General features: G+C 39.8%; 1 protein-coding gene across 6 annotated transcripts in view; it reads right to left on the reverse strand.

Annotated features, from left to right (window-relative positions):
• ATP9B (ATPase phospholipid transporting 9B (putative)) overlaps nt 1-25,753 on the reverse strand; it is a 157,018-nt gene that overhangs the window by 40,030 nt on the left and 91,235 nt on the right. For all 6 annotated transcript variants that reach the window (XM_042868806.1, XM_042868805.1, XM_042868809.1 and 3 more), the window contains exon 12: nt 7,607-7,767. In XM_042868806.1, the coding sequence (XP_042724740.1) occupies nt 7,607-7,767 (161 nt within the window). The remainder of the gene's footprint in view (nt 1-7,606; nt 7,768-25,753) is intronic.

Below are 25,753 nucleotides of genomic sequence, written 5' to 3' on the forward strand. Positions count from 1 at the left end.
ATTTTATTCTGCTGGTCAAAACTGAACAAACTTGTAAAAATGTAAAATATGACTGTTTTCCTTTCAGAAAGTACAGATATATTTGTCAACTTTTTCTCACTGCAACTAATCAGCAGTGTCTCTGTCCTTGCCAAAACGTAATTACAGAGGCTCTCAATTGCAAAATGAGAATAGTGCCCAAGCAGCGCAATCTACCTTCCTGTGACAGCGTGTGTGCCAGAGTTGCTACTGCCAGCAGTAAAAAAGAGCCTTTGAGTAGCTCTGTACTGGAAATTTGAGTTTGCAGCAAATTTTGCTAATTACAGAAGTACACAATCACAAGAAGTTTTTTTTTTTTTTCAATTTGTTCTGTGCCTGCATGATTTTTTAATACTTCCATGACTGTGAAGCACAAGAATTAATTGCCCTGGTCCCTAAGTCATTATACCCAAGTCTTCACTCACACTGGTCAGAGACAAATAACATTGCTCTTGCCCCAAATTAAATTTTCTAACTCAAAACCAGTTCATAGAATCACAGAATGGCCTGGGTTGCAAAGGAGCACAATGCTCACCCAGTTCCAACCCCTGCTGTGTGCAGGTCACCAACCAGCAGCCCAGGCTGCCCAGAGCCACATCCAGCCTGGCCTTGAATGCCTGCAGGGATGGGGCATCCACAGCCTCCTTGGGCAACCTGTGCCAGTGCCTCACCACCTCTGAGTGAAAAACTTCCTCCTAATATCCAACCCAAACCTCCCCTGTCTCAGTTTAAAACCATTCCCCTTGTCCTATCACCATCCACCCTCACACACAGCCGTTCCCCCTCCTGTTTCTACGCTCCCTCCAAGCACTGGAAGGCCACCATGAGGTCTCCCACAGCCTTCTCTTCTCCAAGCTCAACAAGCCCAGTTCCCTCAGCCTTTCCTCACAGCAGAGCTGCTCCAGCCCTCTGCTCATCTCAGTGCCTCCTCTGGCCCCGCTCCCAGAGCTCCACGTCCTTCCTGTGCTGGGGGACCCAGGCCTGGACGCAGCGCTGCAGATGGGGCCTCACAAGAGCCGAGCAGAGGGGGACGATCACCTCCCTCTCCCTGCTGGCCGCCCCTTTTTCATGCAGCCCAGAACACAGCTGGCCTTCCGGGCTGCAGGCGCACACTGCTGCCTCATGGCCAGCTTCTCGTCCACCAGGACCCCAAGTCCTTCTGCGTAGGGCTGCTCTCAAGGAGATCTTCCCCCAGTCTGTATCAATACCTGGGGTTGCCCCAGTCCAAGTGCAGCACCTTGCACTTGATCTTATTGAACCTCATTAGGTTCACATGGGCCCACTTGTCCGTTCTGACATTTCCCTCTTATTCACCAAAATCATGCCACCACAGCAGGAAGAAGACTGAGGACCAGGCACACATTCCTTTCTGTTGACCATACCAGAAATACAGAAAAGACAGATAAATGGTGGCAATGCAAACAACTTGTGGGCAATCTGCCAAAGGTACAGGGCAGAGTCCCATGTTTAATATCAGGTTTACGATAACACAACTCTCACAATTGTCCAAAGGTATTTCAAGGACAAAATCCTGCTAATGTACATCAGACCTTTTTTTATTATTATTATTTTTTTCCCTAAATAAAAATATTAACAGTAATAAAAAAAATGGGTTTGTTATACAGCATAACCAAAACTGCAGCTAGTTTTCATCTCTCCTCTTGCAATTGCAGTGACAGAGTGATTGTGAATTATCTGAGGTAACAGTGGAGATAAAAATCTGATTAAGAGAAATATATTTAACTAGAACAGTGGAAATATCCAGTTCATCCCTCCCTTGATCCATATCCCTCTCCTTGAATCCCAAACATCCATATCCCTCTCCTTGAATTTGTGCGGCAGAATAAAATGCATGTTGCAATAGAAGGAAGCCTTTTTGATAAAATATTACTGACCATTAAAGAAGTAAATACCATCTTGAATTACCTCTTATTAGGTCTAAAATCAGCAACAGGAAAATGTGCCTCTACTTGGTAAAGTATCCCAGTTACTTCTGGAATAGCACATCTAACTTCAGACACAAATACATTAAAAAAATCAAGACAGACGACAGGAAGAGGACTCTATGAGGTACTTTTTAATGAAAATGTATAGTCTAACAGTACTGCAAGCCACAGCTTTACCTTTCCTTAGTCAATAGAGAGCCAGCAACAAGCTACCTGCATTTGTCACATGTATGTTTTGTCAACTTCGAAACTCAGACAGAAAATACGAACCGTTGTCACCAGGCTACACACTGAGACATGTAACAGTCAACAAAAGAAATGACAGAAGATTTACTCCTGCTAGGGACAAGAATCTGCTAATTTGTCAAGTATGAAGGGCAATCTCTAACTCAAGAAGAAAAACAAGAACATACTTTAACGGTGGCTAGACATTTGCTCTAGCATGCATTCTATGTGAAGTATGAAAGCTCTCATGATCCCGTGCCAAAGAGATAGTTGGCCTATAAAGATTTCTTGCCTGGCCTACCAAGATAGTTATTCTGTGATGAAAGCTCTATTTAAGAGTGGCAACCTCAAGCACAAGGCACACAGAGAGAAATCCACATGGCTGCTCTGCCAGTGGAGATCTCACTGCTTCAATGAGATCAAATCACAGAACTCTCAAAGCTTGACAGTGCAGTTTATATTTTCACTTGCACTTTCATAAGCAGTTGTGTTGCCTGATTTTGAATACATTCTGTATGATTTTAGTAATAATTTATCAAGTGTAATTTGAAGGTAAGGAAAAAAAGATACCTTCTCTTCATAAGAAGTGAAGAAAAATCCGTAATTCAAAGCCTGGAAACGTTTTAGGAATTACCCTATCTTTCTAGCATGCATTGCTAAGTGGAACAGAGTGAATCTGCAATTCACTCTGCAAATGCCTAAATAGCAACTGGCATCACTGGTCTCCAGAGGCCAGTGATATCTGCACAATCTTCCATAGCAGCATGAGCATACACCTTCCCCCTGTGCTTGCTAAGTGATAAATTTACTAGATAGCATTGGCAAATCTTGTAAACTTATGGAGAATGTATTTCAAGCAGTGATTTTATTTAAAATCAAGTAATTAAATCATCTGAGTGATACTCGAGGAACGTAGAAACGGCCTTAACGATTCTCCAATTGGCGAGAGCCAATTAAAAAAAAGCTTATTGAGAAATGTGGGACACTCCAAGAAATTCCAGAACATCTGGAAAAAAAACCCAAAACTGAATAGCCGAATGTAACAGTTTTGAACAGCCTGTCAAGGACTTGGTTTCTATACTCTGCTCCCTGTAAATTAAGAAATTCAAACTTTATATGGAAGCACATCGTAGGGAGCCTCTCTATACTATGCTCCCTCCATACAGAAAAAAAAAAGAAATCTAGGTGCAAAGGAAACATCAAAATACACTGTAAATATACTGTTTTCTTAAGGGCAAAACATTTCTTGAGATTGGGGTGTTCAAAATATCCTGTGCATAACTGATCTATTTTATAACCCATGAAGAGCTGGGCTAAGCTCTACATATTGATTTACTACTTTTTCTCCATGTTACTTAATTCCTTGCAGGCTACTGAATGCATACCTTGTCTTCCCAATTTCATTTATGACATTGCTTTTATGTTTATATTTCTAAAGTCTGACATGCTCCATCACCCACCACTCTACAGTCATATACAGAATGCAGCGTGGACAACCAGCTGATCCCTGGAGGATAAAAAAAGAAATGTTCCTCTTTCCATTAATTATAGGAGAGGATGTACAGGGACCAGTTAAATTCTGCTAACAGTTAGTCATTCCCTTCTGGTGATCTGCACCAAACTTGTCTGGAGATGTAAACTTATTTTTACTGCATAGCTGGATTTTCCTTGTCCCATAAACCAAAAAAACCCAAAATCAAAGAAGTTCCATATTCAGAATCTTTCTGAATTCTCTAAAACCATCAATCAACTCAATCAACAGCTCTCAAGCATGAATGCAGGTGTGCTTTGCCTTTCCCAGTCAATCCTACCCTCCCACGTTCAATTCCTTTACCTTTACAGCACAGTTCATTATTCACCTGATACAGCTATTTTAGAAATAAGGAGAGGACACAACACCTGGTGCTCCAGCTTCATTAGTCTTGCAATTTTAATTGCCAAGAGTCTACACTTCAAACACAGTCCTAAGAATAAGTTATTTCCATGCTTAGCTCTCCCAGAGGAAAGTAAGAAATGTAGTAATATCTGAACATCATCATGACTGGAGTTGTTAAATTTGCTGGCAGTCTAAGAAGCAGCTGTGTATGTACACAATCTGAGCTGAAGAAAAATTGGTATAGGAATAGATAAACATAAAGTGGGAAAAAGTACTCTCTGTTGGATACTTGTCTCATCTTCTACAGTGGTATTTCTGCATTGCTTATTATCTTCCACATACAATTGAAGAACTGGATTAGGCTTATCCTAGAAATTATTTTTGCATAAGAACCTTCCCTAAGTCCATTAGGACACGCAAATTGCTTTCCTAAGAATTCAAAATGAAAAAGAAGTTACTTTTTCAGTGGCACATAATGATTTGCCACTATAGAGTCAAATTTACACTGTATGCTCTTAGAATCATAGAATTGTTGGAGTTGGAAGGGACCTTTAAAGGTCATCTATTCCTGCAATCCCTTGCAATGAACTGGGACACCTACAGGTAGATCAGGTTACTCAGAGCCTCGTCCAGCCTGACCTTGAATGTCTCCAAGGATGGGGCATCCACCACTTCTCTGGGCAACCTGTTCCAGTGCCCCACTACCCTGATCATAAAAAAAATATATTTCCTTATGTCCAGTTTCAATCTCCTCTGCTCTAGTTTGAAACCATTTCTCCTTGTCCTGTCACAGCAGACCCTGCTAAAGAGCCCATCCCGTTCTTTCTTTTAACTTCACTTCAGATATTGAAAGGTTACTATAATGTTTCCCCAGAGCTTTCCCTTTTCCATACTGAACAGCCCCAGCTCTCTCAGTCTGTCCCTACAGGGAGGTCTTCCATCCCTTGGCTCATTTCTGTGGCCTCTGGATGCACTCCGAAATGTCCACATCTCTGCTGTACTGAGGATTCCACTCTGGGACGCAGTACTCAAGGTGAGTTGCTGGATGCAGAGCTGTTGCATCCGGTAACAAAGATATCTCTGTCTTTTATTAATTTTAAAAAGTTTGGACTTTTATTTACTATGGAATTTATTACTTTTATTTATTACAGAATAGCACAGTGAAAAACAAGTGATCATTCATACTCTTAGCTTAGTTTTCCCTTGCTGTCTTTGATGATGAAGAGTGTCTTTAAGTACACCTCACCCATCACTTGAGTGTAGCTTGTTTAGCCTCTACACATGAATTATTTGCTTAATATTAAATAATCAAAGGGTGGCAACGACAACACATCCTAAACAACATCATAATGCAAACAGAAAGGGAATTATGGCAATGACAGTGTTTGGAGAAGTATCACAACATTGAAACATGGATGTGTAATAAAACCAGGAGCCACTCGCAGAATCATAGGAACAATTAAGTTAGAAAGAAAGACCACTAAGATTATCTAGTCCAACCCTAAATTCATCTCTACCACGTCACTCAGTGAGACATCCACACTTTTCTTGACGACCTCCAGGGATGGTGACTATAACACCTGCCTGGGCAACTTCTTCCAATATCTCACCACTCTTTCAGAGAATAAATTTTTCCTAATAACTAACCTGAAACTGAAAAAGCCCCGCCAAAATTTGAAGCCATTACTTTTTGTCCTATTGCTAGGTACCTGGGAGAAGAGGCTGAGCCTTGCCTCGCTACAACCTCCTCTCAAGTAGTAATAGAGAGTCTTCCCTGAGCCTCCTCTTCTCCAGACTAAACAACCCCAGTTCCCTCAGCCTCTCCTCTTTAAGTCTTGTGCTCCAGACCCCCATGAGCACCACTGCCCTTGTCTGGACTTACTCCAGAGCGTCTCAGTGAGGTGCTCAAAACTGAACACAATGCTTGAGATGCGGCCTCACAAGTGCACAGCACAGGGGGACAATCGCCTCCCTAGTGCTGCTGACTGCACTATTTCTGATACAAGCCAGGATGCCATTGGCCTTCTTGGCCACCTGGGCACACTGCTGGCTCGTGTTCAGCTGGCCGTCAGCTAACACCCACACATCATTTTCCTTTGTGCAGCTTTCCAGCCACTCCGTCCCAAGCCTCTCGCAATGCGTGGGGTTTTTGAAACCAGAATACAGGACTCGACACTGGATCTTGTTAAAGCTCATACAATTGGCCTCAGCCCATCAATCCAGCCTGTCCAGATCCCTTGGTAGGGATTTCCTACCCTCAGGCAGATGGACAGTTCCTCCCAACTTGGTGTCATCGGCAAACTTACTCAGGCTGCACTTAATCCCCTTGCCCAGATCATCAGTAAAGATGAGTCAACATAATAACAATAGAGTCAGCCCCAGTACTGACCCCTGAGGAACACCACTATGTGTGTGGTTGCCAGCTGGACTGGTCAAAGGAAACTGAAAGGAAATGGAAAGTCCACAAACTCCTGCAGATTTGCTGGAAACTTTTCTGCATCGTCACAACAAAACCAGCTGCTCTTAAAACAGAAAGTACCATAAAGCACAAGTCCTTAAGACTCTTACTGAGTGTCAAACTGGTCAAACATGACATTTTGTTTCACACAGACATACACACACAAAAAGAAATGTGAGCAAAAGTCAGACAACTCAGGTAAGCTTAGGTTCAGAATGTAATGAAATTCTTTTTTTCTTTTTTTTTATCTCCTATACTACATGGGTTTAAATATTTTGTACAAATCCCAGGGAACAGGTATAAAATTTAAGAGACAGCTGCTAACTGTGGGTAGTCACTGGACTGATGTATCTGAAAGATCCAGAGAACATCTAAAATTAATAGACACCTTAATCTAAACTCTGGGAATTTTAACAGAAGACAGTATTTCCATTTTGCAAAGGCAATACCCACTCAGAAGAAAATAAGAATAAAATCATTTCAGAGTCAGTGTTCTAACTATTCTATCCACAGCGGACAAGATTACACGGATGGATATTATTTCCTGTTCCAGTTTATCTGCAATTTGAATATACAGTACTCATGCTTAATGAATTAATTAATTCATGGCAAGTCTCTACTTGGTTACACCTCTTAAAAGTCTTGCCATTGCCAAAGTGCATTCAATCTAAATTAATCATAGCTGTAGTAAAAATAAAGCCAGTATTAGAGAAATTGAACATTTTCAGTGCTAAGGCAGTAAAGAAGTCAAATTCTAAAATACACCAAGCACTTCATTCAAATGCATGTTTCCTAAAACCACATTCTCAAATATACCAAGATTGTATCCTTATTAATACATTTATGCTAGCAAAGGATTAGATATCCTGATTACTCCAGCAAGATGAACATTATACAAAAAGAATACAACAGTATTGTTTTCTGGATAGTGATACCTCAAGAATCAGCAGATTTGTTGGCACCTTCTCCTTCAGCTTCCTGATAAGATCAATTTCCTTCACAATGAGCAGTGAGTATAAATTTCAGCAAAGCCACATTCAGTGAAATTAGACATCTGTGTTTTTCTTTCATTCTTATACATACCTGATGGGGATGATATAGGAAAACAGGAGGAGGAACCGGAAAAGGTTGCGATACCACGGGCCTACAAATCCTTGCAAGGTTACCATAACGACTGATAATGCAACTAAAGCCAAAAACAGTGCCTTGGTCAGTTGATTCAACTCCAAGTCCAGCAAGCCAACCTAAAGGAAGAAGTAAAAATCAGGTAAGTCATGAGTGTTGCTTTTTCTCATTGACTCATTTGCAGTGCAAACAACTAGCTACTACCAGGTGGTTTTCTTTTGTACCAGCTAAAAAAACCACACACTTGTAACAAATAACTACGTTTTGATAACTGAATTGATTGCTGTTCCCATGCTTGCACATCTAATAGATGCCCCATGGCTGCAGAATCAGTGTGAACCATCTCAGTCAGGCCATTTGAATGTCTTCATATTCAACATATGCTTCCCCCTGTCCTCTGATCCAGGAGAGGAACAGAGCAAGGGAAGAAAAGAAGATGAAGAAGAACAGATGAACAGAAACAATTTCCTGCTGTCATGTATGCAGCAAAAATCCTAGCAGCGCATTTGATGTTTGTAGGGTGGCCACTGCTTGTTTACTGCATGGTAGAATCAAGAGTAAATGGACAAATACAGCTGAGCACTGTCTTGTCCATACAATGAGCATACTGTAACTTATAGTTACGTGCCCATACCGGTCTGCAAATCCAAACCCATCTCATCAAAACTGTTTCTGATTACATTCTGAATAAATGAAAGTTTTCTAAGTCAAAAATGGCATAACCATTTTCGAACCAAAACAGCAAAACAGAACTTCAAGTTTTCCTGAGTAAAAAGATATTTAATGTAGAAATACCGCAGTGAAAACACTGAGTTGCTATATTTCATCCACTGTTTCCCATGAAAAAGTATTTCAAACTATGCAACTAAGACTCTCACCATTTCAATAATGCATAGTGCAAGGTAAGTATTTATACCCCACTTTTTGAGAAGTTCTTGTAGTCAGTAAAATATGTGGGAAAATTATGTCAAGAGCTTCCTAGGCCCCGTCCCAGATGCCCTTTTATCTCCAAGTCCCGCCAGTAAGACCAGTAAAACATAACCCTTCCTTAGATAACAAGCCATTTAAATATAGTTCTTAAAAATGTCAGCAATCTTGCTTATACATGGGCGGTCCCTTCCCTAGAGAACCAGGCAGCTGAAGACCACAGTGGCTGATTTATCAGCTGCATTTAGAAAGCAGCACAACGAGGACAAATATCTTGCAATTTCCGCTGCTTCAACTACTACATAGTTTATGCTTGAATTATTGAGAAAAATAGGTTTTTGGATTAAAATGAAGAAAAATTAAGCCAGGGAAGTAGAGCATGTTTCAAAGCCCAGATCTTTTTGCGTTGACAAAGGCAGCCTAAGTTTCAGGCCTCGCTGAGGATCAGATGAAGTCATTATTCATTCAGTCAGGGAAAAAAGACTCAATTACCTCAACCTAAAGATGCTATCAATGAATGCAAAGTGCATATTTTACTCTATTCATCCAAATCCCATTAAAAAGTGAAAGGAATGATTTAATCTGGCCTTCCAGAGTTGGTCTTTTTTTTTGTAATAAAATAAAGAATCACTGTCTTGCAATATGCATAACCACTACCTCACACTTTTTTTTTCCCCTGCATCATAGCAGTGAAAGCCTATCTTTCCCCTAACCCCAGTACCGTTCCCCCCCTTCATGCCCTGTAAAAACCACACCCCATAAGAGAAAGGAATAAAGAGCTTCTTTGGAAAGAATGCCACTTTTGGGACAGAAACATCAAGTGTAGTTCACTGCACACCGATACGTAGCTAACTCAAAGCATTAATACCTTTTCAATTAATAAAGACATGTATATTTATGTTTGGAATTAACAAAAGTGTTTCTGGAAGGGTATGAAGAGGATAAAAACTTGATGATGAAGATTTTTCATGGAACAAATCTCCCAGAACATCTGCCTTTTTAATATGGAACATACTACTGCCCATACAGTTTTATCTTTTTTTTTTATCATTTACTATAGCAAGTGAAAGCAATTGCAAACCCCTGCTTAAAGTGGTAAACAAAAGAAGCTTTATTATAAGTGCATTCTTCTTTCCTCAAAAACTTGTTGTTATAATGTACTGAAATAAACTTAATTCTGTTTCCACTTAGACAACTTCTGCAATCTAACCAATGAAACTCTCAGATTGTCAACTTTTCAAGTAGAAATGCATTAATATTCTCTAAAATTCACCTCCATACTGACAAAGAACATGACTGAACTCTATTGTTTTATCAAACCGTCTGCATACTGTATCATCCTATTGAAAATAATCACGACCAGAACAATTATGACTACACAAGGAACCGATGAGTTAAGAACTGGCGTAATTTTCCATATTGATTGCTATTTCTCATACTACCAATTTTTCTTCCACTTGTCATAACATTTGTTCTGTCTGAAACAACCGTGTTAACAAAATTACACACGGCTGGAAATTTTAATCTCCAAGGGGAAATTTGTACATAACGTCTAAAACAGCCACAGCAGTTTTGCAAAGGGGCTGCACGATCATAATGAACGCAGTAATTGCCTGTATCATCCAAAATGCTACTAATGGCAACAACTGCAAACCCATTTAGCTCCTTTTTAATTTATGTGGGAAATTTTAAATAGCTGACGGTACTCAGTAAAATAATGGCTAACAGCACCAGTACAAAGTATGGCGCTGTGTCTACTTGTACCAAATGCAAAAAAAAGCTACTAGTTTTTAAAATACAGCATTTGGAATCAGGAAATTATTAGGACACTGAGCTTTGTGCTGTGGACTACAGTGCTGAAATCATCATTCTATTAAAAAACAACCCACCTTAATTAGCAGAAGTTGAAAGCAACAACAAATCTTTCTGACTTCTGAATAGAACTTGCACAGCAATACTGGTACGGCTGCCCTAGGTGCTTAACTTCTAGGAATGGTTTTGTTCTGAACCTGTTATTGCACTAACAGAACAAACTCTAACATCAGAAGGACACGACTTAGAAATTTAGGAAGATATATATCTTTAATGCTGGAATACTGAAATGCAAACTTTGATAATTAAATGATGCATTATTGACAGTAAAGATTTCTCACAAGGTCTAAACTGTAACTGAATTAAAATGACTGGCACTAAAGTGCACATGACACTTGCTGATACACTGTTGGTTTATTTTAAGCAAACAAACTAAAGCACCCTACTTAAGTACTAGCAAAGTATGAAGAGAGAACCGTGGCATCCCTGCCCTAAACTCCTCCCCAAGCATAATTTATTTTGGGTATCTGTCTGGTTCTGCACTGACAAGCACCCCGCTGAACACAATGAAGCTGCATGGTACATCTGACTGTGGTTTCAGTTTGCACTCTGAACATCTAAATGTTCCTTAGCATTCCTTAAGAAATACTCTGAACTTTTACATTATTCAGACTGAATACTTGTCAATTATTTATGTTTTCATTCATTGCAATTAATCACAAATATTTTTTCTCTGGATAAGAAAACGGATTCAGAACACTTTTTCACTTTTTAAAAAACATGCATATAGATTAATATACACAGTTAGCTGCTTATATCTGAAGCTCTATGGCTTCTGTTCCCATCTGTTAAAATTCTTCTTACCATCCCTAGAAATAACAGATTACTAACCTGAGCTTAATGGTTGAATAAAAAAACCAAACCCATCACTATCTGTTTACCTTAATTTTTGACACTACAAATGTACATCAAATGTAGAATCAGCCAATGTTTCTTCTAACTCCCTATTTCTACAGGTGTTTCTGTGATTTGAACTCTTGGCTGCTCAGCAGTCTGAGTGCTCACACTGGGCTAGCACAACTATCATTCATAACAAGTACAAATGAATTTGTGGTTAGAAAACATCTTTCCTTAGTTGCTTATACTCAGCTAATGGTATGACAAGTGTTTCCCTACAGGGATGCCTTGATCAATGTAAAAAAAAAGGTTTGTTATACCTTCATATATATATAACTTACTCGTTCTTTTAAGCAGTAGACACAAAGTAGGAAAAGCAAAGCAAACAGTGAAGCACAAAAACAGTGACCATTCAGTGAAAAATGTCACTTTCGCATGCTATTTCTTAGGCTGCTCTTCAAACTTCCTTATCACGTTTGGTTATGACAGCAAACATGCCCAAAGCTGAAAACACCTTTTTGAAGCACTGAAAACATCTTGTTTATTTCTTTTTGAGTCAGAGCAGTAATTGTGGTGCTGTGATTTCCAGGCAGCAGGGGGAATGTTCTACTTGGCTGAGTAGAACTGAAATAAACTTTAGCAATTCAGTCCACTCCAGTGGTTATACTAAAGCAATAACCAGGAAACGGTTCATTTGATTCCAATAACATTTTCTGTTTCCTTTGGCAGAAAAAAAAACAATATATATATACATTATATATATAGTGCATTTCTCATACTAGCTTTACTACAACCCAATGTCACTTCAACCAAACTAAATTATTTGCACTATATTAATTCTGCAGGCTTCCAGAACAAGTCTTATAACATTTTTAAATTCACCCTTCTGACTTGCTTTCACTTACTTTAGCAAGCTATTCATAACCTCATATCTACTTTTGAAATAAACTGATTACTTTAGATAAACAATTCTATTCTGTAGCTAGCTATATCGATAATGCTAAGAGAAAACTGGAACTCCAGCATTTGCTCCCTCTTGCTTCCTCCAGTCACCTATGCTGCACTGCCTTTTCCACAAATGCACACTGTCAGTATAAGCATCTCGTTTGGATACGGAAAGTGAAACTTCAGATTCCTCTCCAGATTGTGGTGGTGCTGTCTGCAGCTCAGTGCAGTACTACAGAACCTGTAAATCAGATACACGCACATCTTCGCATAGACAGTGAGCTGGGTTGTGCTCGTTTGGGCAAGTAGTGGCACAGCTTCACAACATGCTCAGGTGTGCTTTCTCTTTCAAACGTGTTCTGACACACTAATGCCTTATGGTACCTGTAGTACAACGTTATGTTTCAGCAGACTAGAATGAGAAACTGAAGGCGACTCGTTCTTCATATTCACTGGACTATAAAATATCCCACTCACTCCTCATCAACACTTATACGGTTGGTCTACATTTAGCACTATCCCACCATCTCTAAATGTCCTTAAGCTCCTATCACTCTTTAAAATTAATCTATACATGTAACAATGAAGCTAAACTGCTGCACTTTCCTTATTTCAGTATTTTACTCTGATTTACTCAAGTCTAGAAAGGGAAAAGCGCTGAAGTTAAAGAAACGCCATGTGCAGTTTGGTCAGCAGAGGGGGCTCAAGACTGGCAGTAGCACCTGGTTTAAGCAGCTCAGGTGGTGCAGTGCAGTACCAGCTGTACCTTAAGGGGTGACCTGTATTTCTCTACAATCTTACCAGTACAACACTATTTACCCCCTGAAATGCTTAATAATACCGAGATGTATTCTAACAATGCGGGTCAAATGGAAACACGGCATTTCTTCTAAGCAAAAAGTTTAGTATTTCGCATTCCTTCATGTAGTTACCATCTTAAAGTCTTCTGTGAACGCTGTGTGACCATTCGTTCTCCATCCTCACCTTGTATTTGTCACACACAATAACAACGAATGAAGGCATCCACAGATGCTACTAAAAAACTGAAAATGTTAATGGCTTCTTATACACTGGCACATTCATACAGGAATTGTGTCTTAGTCAAATACTAGACTCTATTGCAAGCTATCAGCTGCAAACATTTTTTTCAAGATGCCCATTAATTTAGAATATTTCATTAACTTTAAGCCAACTGGTGCTACTGCAGACCTCAACAACCAAAATAATTCATACCATGAAACTGTTCAGCATCCACTTTTTTAATTTAAAACAAGCACAGTGACAGGTACTACTTCCTTGAAGAAAAAATGATTATAAAGGGGATTAAATAGAAACTTAACTTTGCATAAATGTTGGGAAGTCTTAGTATATCCATACATCAAACCATGCATATCAGTCAAGAAGTATTTTTCATACAGAAAATTGCACATGTAATAAATGGTATCAGAATCCTCTAGGTTTGTTTGGGTTTTTTTTTCCAAAAACATGTTTGAAATTAAGCAAACACTTAAAACCATGCCTAAAAAGATTTCCAGCACTGGCTTACTGTTCTTAAAAAATAAGGCATTTATAACAACTCCTCACAAATTATCTACATTATAGTATTAGTAGAGATTATTACAGTTCTATTTGAAGAGTTCACCTCCAAACAGTAGCAGGGGAAGAAAGGCCAGAACTAAGGTTATCAAAATACACTTGGAAATTTGTTCATTATGGACTCCATTAAAGAAACTGAGCCAAGAACTCATTAAGCTTAAACTTGAAACAAGTTCTAACAATTCATTTTATCCCCAATTAACAGTAGGCTTAATAAAAGGAAGAAAAAGCGTTTAACTGCCATCTTACTCAAGGTTAAATTGAGTAGCACGTTTCAAAATTTATTTCCCTTTAAATTACATAGGTTGTGTTTTATTAATGACATTTTATGAACCTAAGTAACACGGTACAGACAGTACACATTATTAAAATGACGTCAGTATTTTGAAGATGGATTCACCAAGAAATGCAAATGAATAAAGAAAAGCAGAAGAAGGAATGAAAAGATTCTGCAATGGCATTAAACAGCAATTCTTTTCCTGGTGGAGGAATCTCACTCCTTCTCAGCTGTGTACACCTTAACTCCATCTTCAGAGCTCTCAGCACAAGTCTGAAAGTTAACAGAACACAAGCACAATCACCTAGGTTTCCCACAGGAAATCAAGTTTCAATAAAATAAAAGCAACACAAAGCACCCCGGAGTGCCTCAAAGCCTTTAAGGATGCTATTCAAGAATGCAGAGAAGCCTATGAAAAGGTGGCTTATAAGTTAGTTCATTTCTGAAGCCTTGTGATTGGCTAACAGAATCCCAGTTTAGATCATTTTAACTGCATCAGTTTTTCTCTCTTGTTGTTCTTGAGTTTACTCATCTTGTTTGCATACAAGCTGAAGAAATATTTTTGAAGTTTAATGCCTCAACTTCACTTTGAAACAAAAAGTTGCGCATGCTTTTATTTGCAGTCAAAATGTGTAGAGGAAGACTCATAAAATCACGAAGGTTGGAAAAGTCCTCTAAGGTCACCTAGTCCAACCATCAATCCATCACCACTATGCCTACTAAACCATGTTCCCAAGTGCCATAGCTACGCATTTCTTGAACACCTCCATCAAGGAGACGTTTATCCAACATCCAATTGGAACCTCCCTGATGCAACTTGAGGTCATTCCCTCTTGTCCTGTCCATGGCTAACTGGGAGAAAAGGTAGCTGCAGAGTGTAACAGGGTCTCTCCTATGCTTCCACTTCTCCAAACTAAACAATCTCAGCTCCCTCCTACACTCCTCATAAGACTTGTGCTCCAGACCCCTCACCAGCTTTGTTGCCCTTCTCTGGACATGCTCCTGGGCCTTTATGTCTTTCTTGTAGTGAGGGGCCCAAAACTGAACACAGTACTCAATGTGCAACCTCACCAGTGCTGAGCACTGAGGAACAGTCACCTTCTTAGCGCTGCTGGCTCCACTACTTCTGACACAAAGCAGGAAGCTGTTGGCCTTTGACACAGCTTGGCACACTGCTAGTTCATGTTCAGCCAGCTGTCGACCAGCACCCCTGGAGAATTCCCACCTCCAAGCAGAACCTGCCTTTCATGAACCCACGCTGGCTGGGCCTGATCCCCTTGTTGTCCTGTACGGGCTGTGACCACACTCAAAATGATCTGCTCCATAACCTCCCCTGGTACCAAGGTTAGGCTGATAGGCCTGTAGTTCCCCAGATCCCCCTTGTGATCCTTCTTGTAGATAGGTGGCACATTGGCAAGTCTCCAGCCATCTGAGACCAGCCCAGTTGACCAGGACTACTCAGAAATTACGGGAATTAAGGAGCTGGGTACCCCGAGGATAACAGATCTGACTACGAAAGACAAAAGCTAAGAAGCCTTTGAGTACCTCAGCCTCTTCCTCATCCTTGATCATAGTGTTCCCCACGACATCCAATAAAGGATGGAGGTTCTCCTTGGCCCTCCTTTTGTTAATAATGTACTTGTAAAACAGTTTGCTTGGTCATCTTATATGGCCAGATTAAGTTCTCGCTAGGCTTTCACCTTTGCAATTTTCTTTCTCTCTGCATATCATAGCAGTATCCTCATACTCTTCCCGAGGTGCCTGTTCCCTTCTTTTGGATCTAGCAAACTCTCTTTTTTCACCAAGCAAAAGTTCTCCTGTGCCTTTAGGATTTCCTTTTTTGAGCAATGTTCAGCCTTCTGGGACCCCTCTGCCCATCACAGCTGTCTTCCAAGGGACATTCCCAACCAATATCCTAAACAGTCTAAAGTCTGACCTCCAGAAGTCTACCAACCGCTACCAATGTAGGTTTTGCTGACCTCCCACCCAGTGTCACAAAGAATCAGGAATTCAATCACTTTCTGGCTGCTATACCCAAGACAGCTTCCAACCACCATGTTTCCTACCAGTACTTCTCTGTTTGTACACAGCCAGTCTAGTGGGGCACAACCCATGGTTGGCTCTATTACCATCTGTGTCAGGAAATTATTTTCACACACCCCAGGAATTTCCTAGACTGTTTCTTCTCTGCTGTATTGCATTTCCAACAAAATCTGGTATGCTGAAGTCCCCCATGTGGACAAGAGCAAGCAATTGTGCCATGTCTGTATGCTGCTTGTAGAATGCTTCACTTGCCTCTGCATCCTGGTTTGGTGGTCTGTAAACAGATTTCTACCAGGACATCAGTTTTTTTGGACTTCCCCTTGATCCTTACCCATAAGGACTTAACCTTATCATCCCCAGCACTGAGCTGTGCAAAATTCAAACTCTCCCTAACATACAGAGCCACCTCCCACAATCTCTCCTTCCTTGTCCTTCTCTTCTAAAGAGGTTATAGCTATCCATTTGCAGCACTCCAGTCACCAGAATAATGTTTTGGTGATAGCAACTTTGTCACAGTTTTCCTGCTGTTCAATGGCTTCTATTTCTTCCTGTCTTTTGCCCATGCTGCATGTGTTGGTGTAGTGTAGATGCACTTTAGATGGGCTATTATCTCACACTCAACCCTTGCACACTGCCCCAACTTCATCTCTACTGAGCCAGGTTTCATTTCCTTCCCCCTTTAAACCTAGTTTAAAGGTCTCCCAATGAGCCCTGCCAACCCCTGGGCTAGAATGCTTTTCCACCTTTGAAAGAAGTGGATCTCATCCATCACCAGCAGGCCCGGTGCTGTATTAGCCACCCTGTGGGTAAAAAAATCCCACAAAATTCCTCCGATGGCACCAGCCTCTTAGCCACATGTTGACCAGGTGGGTATTCCTGTTACTCTCAGTACTTTTCCCTGCTCCTGCAGGGATTGACGAGAACGCCGCCTGTATTCTTGCTCCTTCAACTAACCATCCAGGTGCCCTGAGGTGATAATCCTTGCCTCCTGTGATAATCCTTCAAGTTCTTTCCACAGCTTCATCATTGCAGACCTGATCAACCAGAAGTGGGTAATAACTTGAGCCACACTCGAGCTTCCTGGTAACATCACTCACATGGGCCCAGGAACGCAGCAGACTTCCCCGTGGGAAGGGTCCAGTCATCATATCAAGCTCTCTGCTCCCATCAGAAGGGAGCTGCCTATGACAATTAATCTTCTTTTGCTCTTAGCAGAGGCATGCTTAAGGGCTGGGGTTGACTGACTCACTATAGACAACCCCCTGGATGGTTGAAGGGGGTTGAGGTTTTCATCAACCTCATTTGCCTGTCCTTTAAGTTCCAGAGCCTCAATACAAAATGAAAGTACACCTGGGATGGCAAGATAGGCTGGGAAGATTCACCTGCCACCTCAAGCAGGGACCTGTTTCCATTCTTTTCTGTCTCTTAGGTCCCCTCCTTCTGCCTGATGTCAAGAAGACATGGGGATACCCCACTATTTCTCATAGGGATGGTAGGGTGTGGTTTCACTGATCCATCTCCCTTTCACACTCCCTGATACTCCTTAATTTTTCACCTCTTATACATTTAGCTCAGAGTAGATCATGCTGATAAAGTGCACCTTGAAAGCTGCTCAGTGTGAAAAATGCTCAGATGAAAAATAAGCAGGAGTTTTCTTCAAGATTAACTGCATTGCAGAATACGGGGAAAATCACAACAGAGAGAAAAAGCCTTTTTCAAGTCGCAATATTGGTGGTAGATGGATGGTTGGATTAAATGACCTTAGAGGTCTTTTCCAACCTTAATGATTCCATAATTCGGAGATGAAACACCCAAATAGGTCCACAGTAAATGTCCACAAATATCTAAGGCATAGGGGAAATAACTTTTCTCCACGATGTCTTCTAGATCAGATATTATGTTCTTCTTGCTATTATAATGTAAAAGAAAAGATGTTCAAACTCAACTATGTAATAAGTTCTGACAAAAAATCTAGAAGTTATCTGTGTAATAAAATTAAGCTATATATTTTTGAATAAAAACAGCCTTCTGCAATGAATATCAAAATCTGTAGTAGAGGAACGTTAACAAAAAATCATCTGTTTAAGATGGTTGTTAGCTTTTCTCTCCCAAAAAATCCCCCAAAACCAACATCATTCTTAGTTTTCTAGCTATCTGTACCTCCTGGTCCAAAGTAAAAAAAAAAAAAAAAAGTGTTTAGAGCTAATTGTGTGCAATGTATTGTCTTGAAATGATTCTTGCTGGGATTAAGCAAACAGATAAGGTTCCAGAATGATATTGCCCAAAGTCTTATTCATTAATATCAGAATGAATTCTTGTAGAATTCATAACTATGCAGAGATGCATATATATTTAAATATTTGAATTTGCACTTCATTAAAAATCTGCTTTTTCCTACGGAGATATTTTTAAAATTCTTCTTTGTGTAGGCTTGAAAGCTGAAATTTACTTTCAGATGTGTGATTAATAGGTGTACGTGCACGTGCCTGTGTATGCACCTACGTGTGTGGTCGTGTTCTTTTAACAGAACCTCATCTGCAGCAAATGAACCTTATATCATTACATTTTTTGAGATTTTTAACATTGCAATATTTATCAGTTGAAACAGCTTTGTAACTATTAGGACAACGATAACAAAAAATCTTACAGCAAAAGTGAACTCCAACATCTTGTATTTCTATCTTGAAGACATGCCATGAAACATTTTCTTTCTTAGTGGTTTGCAAACCATCCCAATAGTTGGGAATTGTGTGAAAAGGTGCCCAGATTGACAGATAAAGTGAAAAGGTCTGTATTAATTTCCAAATAAAGAAATGCATGGAGTGGTGTTTCACTATGATTATACTCTAAAGTACCAATTAGAATGCATCAGAAACTAGAGCAAGTTGACACTCTACAATAAAGCAAATAATTTCCAGTTGGAGGGGCAGAAAACGTTAATATGCAATGTTCAAGACTACAAGAACCTTTGTAAAAGGAAGTAGCTAATAAGGTTTAATGATGCATGTCAGGAAGCCACAGTATGTAGGGAAACACAGCTGGCTTCATTTTGTAAACTATTTGATATACACATCTTTCTAGTTCACGATTATCAGCTGTGCAAGTGCCACAGGGGACAGTTTAGCCTTCAGAACAGGATATTCTTCTTGTTCTCTAAATTACAAGTAAAATACATTAATATAATATGGTGCTGTAGGCTAGCACCCTGACAAAAGCTTATCAGCATACAAAAAGGATTAAAGAACTCTTCTGCAAGATTCAGTTGGAACAATCTTACCAGAATAAATGGGTTAAAGAACACTGAAATAATAAATACATTCATAATCCTCACACAGAAACAATCATTAAAATAAACATGAAAATGCCATTTATATTAATTCATGTCATTTCATGCTGTATGTACTTATTTTATTATTAAATTAATATTAATAAAGAAATGATGTGTATTATTGATGGACTGCAGCTATACAAAGCAATTTGCATCTTGCTTTACTGCAATCCAAGTTGCTCAGAGTGACTGCAACATGCAGGTGACAGCAATTAGCAGCAGATGACAGAAGCACTTTGAATTTGTACCAGATGGCAGCTAAGGGTCATTGGAAGCTAGCAAACCTTCCACATGTAAACTGGTGTGTAGTACAACTATAAAACTCCTGGAGTACTTAGAAATGAATTAAGATTCTTGAAGAAAACTGGAACGTCTAAGTTAAATATAAAATATTATGTAGGGCATTAATACTAAGAACATAAACTAATGTATTTGTTAAACAATTCAAATCTACATCACACAGGAAGGGCTAAATAAATACTCTTCTCACTTATTTAAAGAATAATAAAGTGAATAAGTGCTTTGATGTAAAGGGATAAAGAAGCACAGGGAAGACGCATACTTGCAATATAATTGCTGTGAGGGGCACCACTTCACACTTCTGCCCAGTGCTCTCATGAATACTGCTTCAGAGCTGAAGCACAAGTAGGTGCATCTCATTCTAAAAGATTAACCCCACAACCACATCCCTGAGACCGCAAATGGACACAGTTTTGAATGAGTTTTCTGTTTTAAGTGCAGTTTGAGAGAGAGGTTCCCTAGCACGGACCATAGCTCTGTACCAGTTTACTGGTCTACTGTATAAACTCATCCAATCCTACCAACAAGGCAAGATGATTTAAGTGTAAAGAAGAAAGTAATGATATATAAATATACAAAATGCACAAGTTAGAATGAAAGATGGCCATAAAACCAGAGAATGTTCAGACAAATCTGATGGCTAGGTATTTCAGTGATGTGCTTAGAGAAGATCAGTGAAATGCACCCAGCTGCTTGTTGGGTGTCCCTTGTCAACCCTAAAAATGTTAAGAAATAATCCGTTGACAAGCTGGAGACAATAACAAGATAGCCGAGCATGACAAATACAAGTTGCACTGGCAGAAGTTGGAACAGCAAGATAACAGTAAGAGATGATTTAGGAAGGAAACAGCTCTCAGAAAAGGCAGACAAGACTGAAGACGTGAACCAGGATCACGATTTTCACAGTTGTTGCTCAATGGGTGAAAATGATCCAAGAAGGAAAGAATTGGGTAGATGGAACTAGTAGAAATATTAGAGGACTGATGCTGGTAGCCTCACGCTGAGCACAATGAAGAGGACGTAGGCAATTAACACAGTGAATCAAAAAACTGACAACAATAACTTAAAAAAAGAATTAAACTTCCTGATCACTATCAAACTTCAACTAGAAAATGTGCTCTATGACAGGAGGAAGAAAAAAGCTTACCCCTCAAACCCTAAGGCAATACAGGAATTTGATTTTCAGCTGAGTCATCTATCCCTGTTTTCACAAAACAAAATATTTCAGCAGATTCCTTGGAGGCTATGAGATTAAGAAAAGATTCCAGAAAGCCTCCAAAAAGAAATGAAACGGAACCCTGTTTAGTATAAATAACGTTTTAGGATGCTTTCCAAAAGATGGGACAGGAAGGGAATTAGCTTTAAAAATACGAAGAGCAGTCAAATCTTTCCAACTAACCCACCATCTAAAAATCTAAAACACTACAATTTTCATCCAGCAAAAGCTGGAATGCTGATTTTAACGCGAAATCCACAGGCTTACACACTGAACTGAGGTAGAAATGAAGGAAAAAAAGTCATATTTGTTATAAGTATGACAAACCTGTTACTTTAATCATACCTATGATTAATATGTTCAACCTATATAAAAACTAATACTGTGTCCTGATATGCACAGAACTTTCCCTCCAGATATGCATCACTGTAAACTGAGATTTCCACCATAGACTGAGTCTCCAGAAATCAGAAAATCAGATTTTGATTTAATATATTTTAAAAGTCCATGTATGAAAAAAGGCTTTTCTGTGTTTGTGCTAGCTACAGAGACTTGCCACTAAGCAATAGTATCTATAAAACATTCAAATAAATGACACGAATCAGATGAATTTATTCCAAATGTGCTACACCAACTGGGTTTCTGCAAGATACTATGTTCTGACATTTCAGAAAGCCATCTTTCACCATAATTGGAATTAAAAAAAAAAAAAGAAAAAATCCACAATTAATATACTTTGAACATACTCATACAAAAGTTCATCTCTGTTCCTCCTCATATAATTCCTTCCAACAGCCAAAAAATGTACGTAACTCTGGTTTCCAACATTTCGGCTGGCCCTGCTGCCAGGTTCACAGACAGTGCACTGTGAAGGTGGTGCAGCTCTATGCAGTCAGACGAGTGTTCTCTAAGTATCACCTGAAAGCCAGAGCCTATTTGCCCTTACCCTCTCCATCACACAGCAGCTGCTTTTTACTTATGATGTGATTAACTCTGAAAGGCAACAAAACCGTAAGGATCACCACAAGTGAAAAAGCAAACTCCAGTCACTGATTAGCAGCAGTGGAGGAGGCAGTTGAGAGGAGGTGGCCGTGGACCGCCTCTTAACAGCTCATTGGGACACATAAATGTGCCAATAGACAGCACATCTCCCTTCTGCATTATCTTCTGTAGAATCACAACATTTCAAATGCATTACATATTTCACCAGAAATGATTCTACTGTGCTACAGGTAAAATACTCTATTTCTGGTGAAGAAGCAAAACACTATTCCATAAATTTATCTATTTCAAAATAATTGCTTGGAAAGTTTTGTGAGACTAATCTGTTGAAGGGACCACTACAGAAACTCTGTACTTCATGACTGATCCTTCCTCAAACACCAGCGTGAAGTGACGTTGAGCTGCTGAGTTTTAACTTTAATCAATCAATTTTAAACTTAGAATCACAGAATGGCCTGGGTTGCAAAGGAGCTCCATGCTCACCCAGTTCCAACCCCTGCTGTGTGCAGGTCACCAACCAGCAGCCCAGGCTGCCCAGAGCCACATCCAGCCTGGCCTTGAATGCCTGCAGGGATGGGGCATCCACAGCCTCCTTGGGCAACCTGTTCCAGTGCCTCACCACCCTCTGAGTGAAAAACTTCCTCCTAATAAACTCAACTTACTACAACAACAAAACCCAGACAATTTTAAATAAGAGTCTCCAAAATGGGGAAGTGAAATGTCTTGGAACATCAAATAAAGTTCTTGGTGAACACAACAAAAATAGAGGACTCCAATTCACCTATGGCTTCTGGCTAATCCTCTCAATTCTGAAGCACATAATCTTTATTCTCCTGTATTCTTATAAGAGATAATGAAGTTAACATCAGAGGAATTCTGCAGCTATAAACACTGTTTTAGGCTTAGTACCAAACTCATCCTTCAATTCATCTCCAAAATATTTCATAAACCCAGAAATTTACCTGCAGTATTGCAGAATTCTAACTACCAAACCCATTTCCCTTGCTTATTCCCTCTCTCCCTCCCATTATTATTTCATTAACAAAGATATCTAGGCTCCCTAAGCAAGCTCAAGAAAATTAAATACATACATAAACACACACACTCTTGAAATTCCATTCAAAACTGCTTTCAGTGCCAGTAGCTTAATAGAAGTTCAAATTTTCTAAGTGACCAAAACGGATGAATGCCAGTGCAGGGTGTTTTCTTCTGAGTTTGAGCCTTCAATGTTCTGAAGAATATGGGCTGCACTGCTTAATAAACAGTGAAAAATTAATGATAACTAATTCACCAGAATTTTCACTAGCTATGAGCTGCCTGGTATCACTCAGTGATATTACTAACGATCAAGGATGTACAAGTTAACATTTAATTGCTATAACAGTAATAGTTAGATAACGATTATTTTGTTTAGGACTACCTTGTACACTGTTGCACATAATTTGCCTTGCAGTAGGATGCAAACAGAAAGTGATGCAGAAGTGTTGACTCAACATCCACGTCTCAGCAATGCACTGTACCACGCTCTTTGCTAAAGAATTAAAGGTAGCCAGAAAAGATGTATCACACGATTTCACAAAATGTTTAATTGCTTTCAGAACAAATTGGAAGCTAAGGCACAAGTTATTCTGGGACTCTAATTTTTGAATTGATAGCAGGTCAAAACATGGAACAACTTATTCTCTGTTCCAGACATACAACATCAAAGTAAATCAGCAAATGATGATCTAATATTACTTTCTGGATAGCAAGGAAAATTAACATCAGGTTTGCTCTGAGGCTACAGACATCATCACATCCATGCAAATCCAACAGAAATAGCACTGTACCAGCACTATAACCATTAAGTTGGACGAAAAGCGAAGTCCAATACCTTAAACAGAGCCATTTACTTTTTTTCCCTCTCATCTTAGGTGCTCTGGTTTCCCATGTGTAGTGTTACCATTTTACTACTTTTGGAATATAAAGAAGACAATTAAAAAAATACAGTACTAATGAAGTTAATGGATGTTACAGTTGGACTCCCCTCAACAATTTACCAAACGTTCTGGGCATCTGGGGAGGTCCCTGCTGACTGGAAGCTAGCCAGCATTAAACACATCTACAAAAAGGAAAGAAGAGAAGACGCAGAAAACGACAGACCTGTTACTCTAACATCAGCCCCTGGGAAAGCTATGGAGAAGATTGTCCTGGGGGTTACTGAAAGATATTTAAAGAACAAAGCTATCATCAGGTATAATCAATGTGGGCTCGTTAAGGGAAAGTCCTGCCTTAGCAATCTGACCTCCTCCTAGGACATGAGTGTGTAACATTTTGGCTCACCTGGGTCATCTTAAGAGAAGAATTGTTTGGGGCCACATGTAAAATACATAGTATCATTAATGTCTACAGGTGACAACTCATTTAAAAACATATTTTTTATTAAACCATTTTTAAAACGACAGCAACAAAAACACAAAAACAGTGGGAAATTTGACGTTGTTTTGTTTCTGTGAAACTAATGAATGCACCATTCTCATTTGATGGAAGTGGCTGCCATTCTTAGTGAGTTCTCAGGTTGTTCATCAGAGATTTCTGATGACATTTTATTCTTCATGTGCTTCATCCTTGAAAATTATTTGCTCACAAGTGTACGTACTGCCAAAAAGTGGCAAGATGAATAAGGTATGCTTGTGAAGCGAGGGACATTTTTTTCTGGCAAGATAGTTCTATAGAAATCTGTTAAAGAGACATGATGAAATTTCTGAGTTGAATATCTGATTGTAACTCTACCCATTTCACTTGAAAATCTGCCTGCAATGTATTTATGCTGACTGATAATGGAGTTGCAAATATAACAAAAAGTTGATTTTTTTTCTGTAATCTTGAAACCTATTCTCAAATTTCAGTATCAGAAAGGAAAACAAGGCTGCATATTCACTGTTCAGAGCACTGCATTTAGCCAATGTTATCAACATGCAAATAATTTTTTGCCATCACTTGAGAGTTAGCACTGCACCCTCCCCATGTACTGGTTTCAGCCCAGACAATGCAATCACACACTGATGTCAGGTTGTTGCTGAGCTACGGGTACATGCTTGGGGCTGGGCCAGACTGCTTAAGGGGGAAAAGCCACCATCATGATGGCACAAAGCAAGGAGAGAGCTGCAGTATGGGCTGTTCTGGGCCGAATCCAGCCTGCAGGTTGGACATGCCTGCCATAGAATAAGGTCATCCACGTGGTGGATGAACAGAAGGCAGTGGATGTAATCTTCCTGGAGAATTCGTCCAACTGTGAGATGAACAGGTTCATGCCATGCTGAGTGATGAACTGGCTAAATGGTAGAGGTCAAAGTGACCTGAGAGTGCAGGCAGCAGCAGGGTCAGCATGAGCCAGCAGCATGCCTAAGAGCCAAGGAGCAAACTGCATTTTGGGGTTAATTAAACACAGCACAGACAGCTGGTCAAAAGAGGTGGTTACCACACTGTATTTAGTGGTGGTGCAGTCTCACCTGGGATACTGTGTGCAGTTCTGAGCTCCACAATATTAAAAAAAGATGTTAAGGTACTTGAAAGCATCCAGAGGAGGCACCAAAGCTGTTAACATGGCTGGAAGGCATGTCCTGTGAGGAAAGACTATGGATACTTGGGCTGTGCAGTCAGGAGAAGAGGAGGCCCAGAGGTGACCTCATTGCTCTCTGCAGTTCTGTGAGGAAGGGGAGCAAAGGGAGCTGCTGGGCTCTGCTCCTGGTCACTTATGGCAGGATGGGAATGGCACATCAG

The sequence above is a fragment of the Lagopus leucura genome, unplaced genomic scaffold, assembly GCF_019238085.1.
Source record: "Lagopus leucura isolate 7727_CA_CO unplaced genomic scaffold, USGS_WTPT01 Super-Scaffold_100002, whole genome shotgun sequence".
NCBI lineage: Eukaryota > Metazoa > Chordata > Aves > Galliformes > Phasianidae > Lagopus > Lagopus leucura.